The sequence below is a fragment of the Melanostigma gelatinosum genome (assembly GCF_949748355.1).
Source record: "Melanostigma gelatinosum genome assembly, chromosome: 2".
Classification (NCBI taxonomy): Eukaryota; Metazoa; Chordata; class Actinopteri; order Perciformes; family Zoarcidae; genus Melanostigma; species Melanostigma gelatinosum.
Window position 1 is genome coordinate 23,955,519 of NC_136635.1, and position 12,480 is coordinate 23,967,998.

General features: G+C 41.0%; 1 protein-coding gene across 1 annotated transcript in view; it reads right to left on the reverse strand.

The window, feature by feature from the left end:
• igdcc4 (immunoglobulin superfamily, DCC subclass, member 4) overlaps positions 1 to 12,480 on the reverse strand; it is a 47,350-nt gene that overhangs the window by 19,449 nt on the left and 15,421 nt on the right. Inside the window, exons 2-3 of the mRNA XM_079281773.1 lie at positions 8,052 to 8,366; positions 716 to 857 (exon numbers count right to left, since the gene is read on the reverse strand). Coding sequence (XP_079137899.1) covers positions 716 to 857; positions 8,052 to 8,366 — 457 coding nt within the window. The remainder of the gene's footprint in view (positions 1 to 715; positions 858 to 8,051; positions 8,367 to 12,480) is intronic.

Consider the following 12,480-nt stretch of genomic DNA (forward strand, 5'->3'; position numbering starts at 1 on the left):
CATTGAAGGATGAAAGGAAATTACATATCAGGACTTTTCTACCTTGAAAATCAAAAGCAAAGCATTGCGGTGAAAAAACATATTTGTATGTATCAGAACAAATGCAAGGAACAAATATAATAGCACAGAGCTAACTCAGCTTGACAAACACGGTCATTTAAGTATGGCATGTGCTTCCATTTCTGAGAATTTATGGAACTTATGTGAATTCTTTACAAATGAACTGTAAACTGAATGACACTACATGTGTTATTGTTACAATAACTAGCTTTTATCTGCGCTGGGATTTAACCTTGCATCCAAATGTGGAGGGCCACAGCCAGCTTGAGTTGTACAGTACAGTAGTCTTCACATCATATTCACTTAGCATGCATAAAATTCACTTAGCCTGTTTGTGTGTTTCCACATTAAATATTCCACAACACTAGTAATAAACTAGAAAGTAATTTCCCATGTGACTTATCACGTCACAATCATTTAAATGATGTGATGTTATTATATAATGGACAGTACAAGGATATTCATGAGGAAACACGAAAATGAAAAAAATAATAAATATAACAACAAGCACTCCAAATAATTGGGTTGGAATCGCAATCTGATCAAAGTAATCACGTCGTTCATTGATTGACATTTTAAGAAAATGAATCGACAGAAGAGCAAATAGAATAATAAGAACATTGGGTTCAACAACAACAACATATGAAAAGGTTACCTTATCTCCTCAGGGACAGCCACTGTGTCCTTTTCCCAAGTAATAACAGGTGTGGGTACTCCCTCAATCTGGCACTCGAAGCGAGCCACTCCCCCAGCAGGCACCGTTTGAGGTGACGGCTCCTGATGGAACTTAGACAGACCTGTGGGTAAAGAGATGATAAAGGTCAGGGGGGTATCTATCAAAGCAGACTTGGTGATTTCCCAGAGGACAGACACAAAAAGTGGCCCATATATAAATTGCTGTTTGTGCAAATGGTCTTTTTTAATGATCTGTAATGTGTGTGTCATGCCGGCTACCTCTGGGACACTGTTTGTTTGATGTACTAGGTCCCACATAATGTGACTGACTGCTATCATGTTAAACACACACACACACACACACCAAGTACACAAAATAAAATGGACTGCAAAACAAATGTAGCTGATCACGGAGGAAAAGGATTTGATGTCTGTCTATACTGAATATTGTTTTCTGGCCATTTTAGGGAGTTTAAAAGGCAACGTTTTAAATTTTGTAATTTGATTAAAGACTCTTGAATGTCCTGATTATGAGGAAAAACTGGGTATTTGATCAGGTTTGGCTAGACTATTTCTCTCTCCAGGTGGAGTCTTGGCAGAATTTTCACAGCCTCAACACATTTACACACACGGGAAAGCTTCCTCCTATAGATTATAGTGAGCACCAGGAGGCAGCAGAGTGCACTGTCTGAGGGCCTCTAACCTCTGACCCCAACAGACTGTTGGAGAGAAGAACACAACTGGTTTCATGTCCCAGCTACTTCGCCTGTAGCTCTGACTGAGGAGTAGAGAGAGGGGACTGGATCAAAGGAGAGCGCAGAGTAAGAACACAGCGAAGGCAACCAAAAGCAAGAAAAAAGCAGGAAGGTAACAGAGGGAGAAACTGATATCGTAGGCTAGACAGTATATAGTATTGACAGAAAATCAACATTAGCAACATACTGTAAAAGACTAGAAATCACCATGTCACATACCTTCTGTGTTTGGTAAAAAAAACGACATCTTAACACAAAAATCTGTCATTCTTTCTGGTTTCTGAAACAAGTTCTGAAACACATTTTCTCCATGTGAGGCTAATCACAGAAATTATATTATTGACAATTACAGACTGTGCTGCACTGAATCCAACTGATTCTGGAAGCAACAGAATGCTCTTTATTTTGTGTTACTCTAGTTTAGACAAAACCATGTAAATGAGCCATGAAATTTTAATGCGAAGCTAAGAGCCTAATGGGCTGATCACAAAGAAACGCGCAGCTAGAAACGCATCTAGTTCGAAATGCGTAGTTCGAAATGCGTAGTTTGAAATGCGTAGTTCGAAACGCGTAGTTCGAAACGCGTAGTTCGAAGCGCGTAGTTCGAAGCGCGTAGTTCGAAGCGCGTAGTTCGAAGCGCGTAGTTCGAAACGCGTAGTTCGAAACGCGTAGCTAGAAATACGTAGCTAGAAGCGCACATGCAGCAACACGTCTCTTTGCGATCAGCCTATGAGGGCACCGCCACACATGGGTCAATTTTAACTATTACTGCTTTGTACATGTTGTGGAAATTGTTGGCATTGTCAGTGGGGCCTTCTTAGTATACCCACATTAGCATTTAGCACATTACACCACTGTGTGAGTACAGTCTCGCATACTGCTGCACTCTGTGTTTACACCAAACGTGAAGTGGTGTTTTGGCGGGGCATGATAAAGTCAAGAGGACAGAAATGAAAATGCACCGGGCAATGCAAATTATGCCAATACACAGAGTTTTTCTCCAAGAAGCTCCCACTCACAATGCCAGCATGCAGATTAGCAGGTATAATGTTTACCATATTCACAATCTTATCTAAGTTTTGTGCTAATCTATTTCGTGCTTTTTACCTGCCAACATGTCAATATTCAACACGTACGAACATGTAAACGGAAGTTAAACCTAATTCAATCTGCAATAACTGCAGTCGCTCATCCACTGACACTCACAACAGCAAGCACGATCGGCCAAAAGCTGTTTTTTTTGTAAACTTGACTGATACTGATGGATGTTTTTGTTCTTCATTCTTAATAAACCTCACTCAGGAATGTCATTTAGTGCATTGACATTTTACTTTTACTTCCAGTGAGATAATAATGACCAATAGTGACTTTGCTGTTGTAAACATAACTGTTGCTGTCATGTAGAATAGCTGAGTATTGATAAGAGTAGCTCCTGGTTGCATAAAATCCTAATTATAACTATCCCTACATGAAGGCCACCTTAGTTCTCCAACACGCTTGAAAAGTAAAGGGGTGAACAGAGGAGTATTTAATTGGTTGCAATCTGCAACACACCACTGGATCGCACACACTGTTCCTATAAAAAAACAAAACAATGGAAGGGAGGACTGAGTGCAGAGCCTGACACTAGCTCACAAACTTGTTTTGGTTCATGGTTGTTTTCTAACTTTCATTCAATCACATGGAGCCATCAAGATGTCAAGCAACCCCAATTTTTGAAACTCCAAGATTTCCTCCAAACCACTGTAAGCCAGAGGAGACAAAGGGTGGACTGTTCCAGATTACCCTAACCCCTGTCACACCAACTGTTAGTCATGGCAACAAACTGGCCATCTGTGTTTTCCTACTGCGCTGGGGGAACAGCGTTTTTCAATGAGTACCGTAAACAGAGGCTGGCCATAGTAGCAGAAAGCATTTGATTCATTTCAGGAAAAACTTGCGATGATGTTTGCGTAGTATGCAGGAGGAGTTGATGAGTAACCCTTGCCACGTCTTGCCATTACACAGAAAGATGCCCTCATGTCATCACACTGCCTGTAACACTGCCAGAGAGTTCTTAAACAGGGTGCCAGACACACAGTGTGTGTGTGTGTGTGTGTCTAAACTTTGGTTCGTGTGTGCCAAGCTACTTGACCTCAGTATTTACTCTAGTGTAGGCATCTAAGAACTGTATGTGGGCGGTGAACAACAGCTGATAAGTGAGAGTGCACATTAGCACACTTTAATGCAAAGGGCGGTGTTCGAAAAAGACACTTTGCCCATGCTGTGATGGAACAATGGCGACTGACTGGGCTTCCAACTCCACCATGTCAAGCATAATCATATTAGTCTTTTCCCAGGCCTCTATGAGAGCCCCTCGCAGTGAAATTCCACAACAGAACAGCCCGGCGACGTGCCGTTTTTCAGACTACCGGTAACTCTCCCAAAAAAAGATGACATATCAAGCCACAGGGCCAAACAATATGTCCAATTGTTTCCTAGTAACAAGGTATTTTTATGCTTAAAACACATTTGCAGGCAGCTCCTTGGGCACTGCATGAAAAGTGTGAAACCCATCAACGCACTACATACAAATCTCCCCATCTTGCCTTTCTTTGCTCCCTCTCATTTGTCTTTTTCCATTGTCCTTGACTTTACCCCATACTCTCGCTCTGTCTTTGTCCGTCCCTCTATTGATGCCCCACTCTTTGGCCCCACAGCTATCAGATTGCAGTGTTTTTACCCTCCCCTTGTGCAAGCAGATCATTTCACCCGTGACCACCGAACTTTCAGGCTGACTAACAGTGTGAGAACCCATCGAGCATACCCCTAGCCTCAACATATATTTATAGTAGCAAATGGGAAATAAGTGAGCTGTGAAATTTTCCCATTTACATTACACTGCCATTTTTAGATTTATAAAGGTGCTCAATTCTATCAGTTTTGGCATTCATGTAGGAATGACACTGACAAAAAAACATTGACAAAAGGAAGTTGATTACAGTAATTCTGTGGTACATCTTATTTTTTGATGAAAAATGTTTCAGCCTGGAAATCTTACATTATTAGATGTACAAACTGCCATTTCAAATCTTGAAAAGTGATTCTCGTCTACTTTTCATCTTTTCAAAGGCATTGGCTGCATAGAGTTGGACATTTTGAGTCCGATAAAGATTGTATGCATTAATATAAGGCTGCCACAAAATAGGAATTCATGAAAATCATGTGAGGTGAAAAAAGAGCACAAAAAACATTTGCAAAGTATCACTCACTGTACCTTGAAATGAAAAAGAACATTTTCTACAATGTCCTTTGTAAAGGAAGAGCAAAAACATAAACGCGTTAAGTACACAGCTTGTTTGTATGAAGGAGAGAGATCACTTTTTATGATTATGACATCTATTTAACTGTAATGGTTGCAAAAGCTGGTACGAATTAGGAAATATTGACATTCACCTCAGCAGTCTCATAATGAGACAGGTTAATTGGTCGAATTGACATTAAAAGCGGCTTTTTTTTCTCCATCATCATTTACCAGTGGACAATGTTCCCTCTAATTTTTCATGTGTCTGGGCATACACACAAGCTCCCTGAGCACACTGAGGACCACTGTGAGCAACATCAGATGTGCACGCTGTGGCCACACACCAGTATCACACCTGTTCAAAACCTTGGATCATAGCAAGTTACATGGCTTATTAAAAGAATCAAATTACAGCAGCAATTTTCACTAGTTTACTTTTAATATAAGTGATTTGACAAACTTTAAAGGAAAAAGACAAAAATCTTGTTGTTCATGAGATGTGTAGTATGTTTTATGTGACAGTCCTGCTTGGCCATGGGAAGAGTCTTGCTTTGGCCTGTGTGAGGTCCTGTTGTGGCCTGTGTGAGGGTCCTGTTCTGGAAGAAATGATACATATACACCTTTCAGACATAACATTTTGTTCACATTAAAACATTCACATTTTGCACAATGACGTGTGCTGTAGCTTGTGTTACAGTGTAAATTCCTGTAACTCTGTCTGTAAAATATGTAATTACTCAGTTTTTTATTATCATTTCTACTACCCATAAATTATCTAGTAGTAACATAATTTAATGATTAATATCCATAAGTAAAAAATCTTAATAAATGTCACTAGAATATGCACAAATCTGACTTAAATTTTACCTTATTTTTCACGTCTGTCCTTCTCACTTCTCCAATGGTTGTACACTTTGTCCAGGTTGATGGCTTCGTCTGCTTCTTGCTTTGACTTTATGTGCATCAGCTGGTCCAAATGTGCCACTTCAAGACGATTTCTGGATGCTGTTTTGATACGATTCATTAAACTGAATCCTCTTTCACAATCTGCACTGGAAGCTTAAAAGAACCACATTTCTTTTTTCCAATGGCTTGGTGAGTGGATGTGTCGCTGCCCGTTCGTTTCGCCATGATAAGGGTTAGCATTTGCGTCTCGTAACTCCGCCGCACTGTTGTTAGCTAGCTAACCTGCACGGCGCGAATGGGCAGGGCAATAGTGTCAATGCTATGATTGGCTGCGTAGCGTAAGTGAACCGAATCGTATCATTGGCTGGACACCTGTCACTCACTGAGTTACGTTGCAAAATAGTACAGAAAACAAAATTATTATTATTATTATTATTATTATTATTATTGGTTTAATTGATTAGATAAGATTAGGACTAATATTAGATATTAATTAATACGTTTATGTTGAATTTTATTTTATGCGCTGCATAGATTTTCTTGTGCGCTGAGAATGTGCGAGCAGTGCGCGATTGCTCAAGCGCGCAGCTTAGAGGGAACATTGCCAGTGGACGTGTTCGCAAAATGTAATGTGCACACTGTATTCTCTGTATATGTACACTCTGGCATTTTGGAGCGAAAAGACTAAGTTAGAGAATGAAATATCTCCATCTAGAGACTGAGACGGTCTCTTTCACTGTGTCTCTCCGTTTGCAACACATTCACATATTTCTGGCGAGGCCACATACATCATGTACTGCGACCAGGAAACTGGAGCAGGTGGGTTTCGTAATGTGTTTTCACAGATGTGATCTCTGCTGCGTCTTGCAGGCAAAGGCGCAGTCGGAAATGAGTGTCCGTTCAATGACAATGTTGAGGCAGTTCGGCCTCGACCCCTTGCACACTGGTCACATCTATCTCATAGGCTCTCGTCACTGATGTAATTCAAAAGCCATGCACACGCCCATGCGCATATACACAAACGCAAACTGAAGGTCATCCTTAATGGTCTCTTCAGCCTTTCCTTTCACCATCACGGCAAACTCTCTATAGCCTTTTCCGCCTTTTCACCATTCATCCCACATCCCCCCCCTCCCGCTCCTTTAGTCCTTATTGTCCCTCAAACAAGAGATCCTCATAAATAGGCATGTGACAGCTGACAAAAGCAGGGGCATCCACAAAGGATACTGTCTCATTTTACACAAAGCTAATGACGAAATAAAGACTCCCACTTAAGAGTGAGAGAAAGAGGCGTCCTTGGAGGGCCGACTAGAAAGCGCCAGCCTGTGCTCAAAGCCCTCACACCCGTATCTTCATTCATTTCTTTTATTTCCACCCACATTTCCTCCTTTGCTCTGTGTCTTTCAACAGACTTTCAACAGTTCTCTAAAAGGGTACCTGTTCCCAGGGCACTTGTTAGCGCTGGACAAGAGGATACGTTTCCTATCTGGGGCGGATTAGAACCAAGTTTGTCTCCACCCGTGCAAGGAAAAATTCCATAGACAAGTCTGAGAAATCAAATTATCTGTGTGCATCTATACCCAATTGAATACTTTAAGTGGATAAATTAATCAAATGGATAGTCTTTCAAGTGACACTGTAACCTACCCCTTCTTGCAATTTCAAGCATTTTGACTGCACCGACACATTCAGACACAACAATACATTTTGAATGGAAAAAATGTAGCTGTAGTATACGATGATGAGGAAGGAGTACCTTTATAATATTAGCTACCGGTACTTTCTCTCTTATCCCTCGTCATTGTTTCGTGCAATAATCTAACCTCATGAGCATAGCCCCCACTTCAGGATTGCTTTCAATAAAATAAAAAAGACATCTCTAAATGTCTTGTTTCGCCTAACAAAGAGTAACAAAAATTAAAAAAAAGATATGCAATTTATAATCAGAAATAAAGCAGCAAATATCAACATGTGAAAAGCTGGAAAAATAGCTCTAATTATTAATCTACTATCAGAACTGTTGTGGATATGTTTTCTGTTGGTCAACGAATTGATTCATTTACTAATAGTTTCAGTTCTGCTTTATTAAAGCAGCTCTGCCAATGACAGATTGTTAAAGTATCCATCCACCTATCCATGAAGTTTCTACACTTGGGTATTGGAACCTATCACCGCATGCATAGGGTGAAAGGCTGGACACACGCTAGACAAATCATCAGTTTATCAGGCCTACAGAAAGACAGGAAAAAGAAGTATGCGACACAGTTTTGCACTTCCGCCCTACATTTGCAGCATGCACACTTTGATTTTCCTTTATTGACACCAATCAAAACTAACTGCAGGACTTGCAAATGTATCTGCTGGATACCTACTTGCTAGGAGAACATTTACAGTCCGGCTGGTCAGGGCTCCAAGGGCGCTGGCACACACACAGCTGTAGCCCCCCTCCACGCCCTGGGGAGGCTGGCCGTCCTGAGAGGTCGGCAGCAGGAGGAGGGATCCGTTGGCCAAATACTGCAGGAAGTGCCCCCCTTCCAAAGGCAGAGGGTGGCCATCCTGAAGCCAGGTGATATTGAAAGGTGTACCGCTGGCCCCAAGGTTGCAGTCCAGCAACAGGGGCAAACCTGACTCCAACACTACATGGCTGGGCCCAGCCCCGCAGCTCAGCTCCACCGAAACAGGCTTTGCTGTGTGGGACAAAGACAAGAAACGTTTGTTAACCATGCTCAACACCTGCAACAACCGTGTAGGTTAAGTTCATCTTTATTTAAAAAAAAAGAAAAGTCCAAAAATGTTCTCTTTTGAAGGCATTTGCCAGTGTTATTTGTGCACAATATTAATAATAAAAAACAATTTACACAGCACCTTTACAATAGAACAAACTGAGATTTGGATTTTAAAAAATCACTCCAAGATTTCGGCTATGCTGAGTTATTGAATGGAACAGTGAACCAGAAATGTCAGATTTTTGGGTGTTTGCACCATCTTGACCTATGATTTTTATATCACTCTTTTAAGCATTTACGAGGAGGATATTTTGTGACATCCTCATGAAGGCAATTTAGCAGGCAGGGTCACAGCTTAGATAGTTTTGAGTGTCATCAGCATACAAATGGAAACTGATCATATTTAGGTGTTGTCATTAGTTGGCCATGAAGAAGCATGCATGTGGGAAAGAGTACTGGACCCAGCACCGAGACTTTGGGCACCTCACAGTGAACACCTTTTGCAGCTTGCCTGGAGTCAGCAAAACCAACGAAACGCCTGTCTTTTTAGGTAGGACCTAAACCATTGCAGAGCACTGCACTTAGATCCAGGAGAATAATGGATTCATGGCCAGTATTAGCTGACAGCAATAAGTCATTTAAGACCTTAAGAAGAGCAGTTTCAGTATCAGAACATTGTTCTAAAACCGTAGCTAAAAATAGAAGCTTAGAAATGGGTATTGCTGTAGATGGAGAAATTGGTATAAATGAGACACAATTGGAGAATCTGGGGGAGAAGTGAGACTTCTTATGTTTTAGATTGTCAGTGTAAAAGAAGAAATACATTCTCAGCATTTCTCTGGGGCATCTACTATCCGGCCTAGAGAGGATTAATGACATGGTCATGAATGATCAACAATATTCTAGGCCTGGATTGATTGTTGTCGACTTAAGTAGCAAAATATACAGAGCCTCTCTGCCAACCTCTGTAGGAACCGGTTTATTGCTCTGTGAAAACAATGACGGCTGAACAATAAATTATATTCCCTTTTCTTCTTTGTTGATCCAATTATTCACACATCTGCATCATTTGTCATTTTTGGCTATTTTTGTATACTTTTTCAATTTCAGCGTTTGTGAATTCGTCATTTTATAGCATAACTTCAATAGAATCAATAGTGTAGCAAGCACAGCGGGATCGGGGTAGTGCCCTCAGAGGCAGGGTGTTTTGGGGACAGGTCCTGGAGTGAGAGGTTGATGAGCTGGTGTGAGATGAGCGGAGTGCAACATAAACTGCACTCAAAGGACATGTTGTTGTTTGCCGACAACAATTTCACCATGCTAAAACTTCATTTTTATTCTTACAAAACAAAAGTTTGACAAGGAAGTTGCAAATGATTTGAAACTGAATGCATTCATGAATGATCGTGCTATGTATGTTACCTGCAGTTTCTCCTTTCTTTATATTTCTGTATCTTACCTACACAGTTGCTATTCTTTCTGTGTTTTCTCACTCTATTTTTCTCAACATTCAGTTCTTTGAAGAACAAGACGGGTAGAAGGGTAAAGGAAATAGTGAAAGATCTTAGGAGAAAAGGGAATTCATGAAAAACATCTCGAGGGAGTTGGTGATGGAAGATAAAAAATAACTGAAAACTTCAAAACTTGACTGACACGTCGGTGGTTAATTATAGATGAACAGGCTGGATGGCATTAGACGAACAAGGTAAAACCATGAAAGGTAAGGGTCAATAGTAGCCCTAGATTTTCACTATACTTACAGTAGACGTCCCATACTATTCATTATCAGATGCTTACGGTACAATACAGTAAGTAATAATTGTGATGAAACATCGCATACGTATTCTTATTGTCTGACCTCCTCTATAAACAAGCATGGCAGCTGATTTATTTGTCCCGCTCTCAAGTGCAGCGGCAATTACTGCAGAGTAAGAATTCAACTGAACACATTTACACTGACAGTTTCGGTTGTCGCCAGCAGCCCCTCTGTCAGATGAAAGTAGTGAATGTAGTGAAAGTAGTGAATGTGGACATTGCCATCGTGAGACAATCAGTCATTAAAACTGAGTAACCAGGTTTTGTAAGGTTCTGATGTCTTCATTTCAAGTCCACTGAAAAGAGATGAAAGGCTGGTGCTGTGACGGGAGTATGATGTTGCACTGATTATGGAAAATGAGCCGGTGTCTCGGTTTATCAAGCGACCCTGTTAACTGGCGACTTTCAGCCGAATGTATCTGTGGTTGTCATAGTTACGACAGCTGTTGAAAATAGGAAGAGAACACGCAGCTGTCCTTGTGAATGCCACATTGTTTAGTTTTTCATTACAGTGTCAAAACCTTCTCATAAACAGTCTATGGTCAAACAATGACATGAGTTTGAATCCTGTTCAAATATATATTTTTTTTACTTTTAAATTTGCTACAGAGTAACTTTATTATTTCAAAGGAAGGGCAACTTGCTTCCTTCCTGTTTCAACACGTAAACAACAAGCAATGTTTCAAACGCGAGTGGACTCGTTTCCGCAAAAGAATCTCCAACGTCGAATCCGGTATGTTTTGACCATAGACTGTACCGGTATATGAGAAGGTTTTGACACTGCAGGTGCTGGGTTCATAAGTGCCACCCGCAAAAGTGGCTCATAAGCCACACACACCTTTGCCAAGTTAACGTTATGACGGCATTGGCGGGTATTATGTCAAGCCCTCCTTGTTGGAATCGAGACAATTACCTCTGCAGCTAGGGCTTCAATTCTGAAAATAGTCGCTTGTTTGATGATGGACGAGAGGAAAGCACTGCCGCTGACAGTGGGCGTCAAGTGAAGGGGTTAAGAGTTGATTCACGCACACAAGCAGCTCTTTCAGCATGGCCATAATCCTGGTCTTTCTCAGCCATGCCTTTAAAAGTTCCTTTTCCAAGTGAAGACATTATTCATTATTAATCGTCATTTTTCTGGCATTGCCCGGATTTGCACGACGTCGACGAGTACAATCAGATGTTTGCAACCTTATATACAGTCTATGGTTGCAACCGGTTGCAACTTAGATGAGATGAGAAAAACGTAACGCCAAGTGATGTAACTGATCGGCCCGAACGACCACAGCCACGTTACACAAGGTTTTACAAGTGAGGTGCCACCACAGCAATGATGAATTGTTTACTTCCACCTATACAGCCCGGGTCCATATAGCTGCCAAATATTATAAATGAATGTTAAGTAACTTAGACTGTCTTTTCCATGAAGTCATTTGTACATGTGCAAGTAATATCATTGTAAGTTCTCCTCTACAGTCCATTTGACAAACCTCTTCATGAATCCAGCTTAGAAACACAATTTTCTCACTTACACGTACATTAGCACACACGCAGAGGCAGGTTTCGTTCAGCTCTTTCTCCAGCGTTGGATTAATTAAGTAAATGGGGGATGGAATTTTTTTCCTTGATTAAATGAGGCTTGACCGGGGGTTCACTTCCTGATGAAGAGCCTGGGTAAGGCTGAGAAAGACTGCACAGCGCTCTGGCACACACACACACACACAGAGCGTGGAGACAAGGCAACATAAACATGCATTATACACACTTACACCCAAAAGCAATACGAACAGAGACACGCATGTAAATAACACTAAAACACACTCACAATCTTGTAGGAGCAACAAGACTACCGGTACTGTACAAGCGCGCCAACACACACTGACACAGATCACCTCCCCAGCTCCTCTCTTCCTCACTCCCATTTCAACTAATTCGGTCTTATTCAGTCATTAAAACGTTAACAGCCATTTCCCAGCTCACTGCCAATGGTTTCACTTGGCGAGAGGCGGGGATCATTCAGCATTGGATGTGGAAGCCATTACCAAACTGGTGTAGACGTGTGATGAGGAGCATGCAAATAAGAGGAAACAGGAAAACACTCATTTTCTTTTTGGGTAAGACATTGAAACCTTGTAAAAGAAATTATATAATAAGATGAAATAATTCATTGGTTAAAAAAGTTACTGGAACAGCAAAGATCGGTTACAGGACTAGCATGACCTGCTATCCTTAAAAAGACTATGGCATGGTAAGCACATCATAT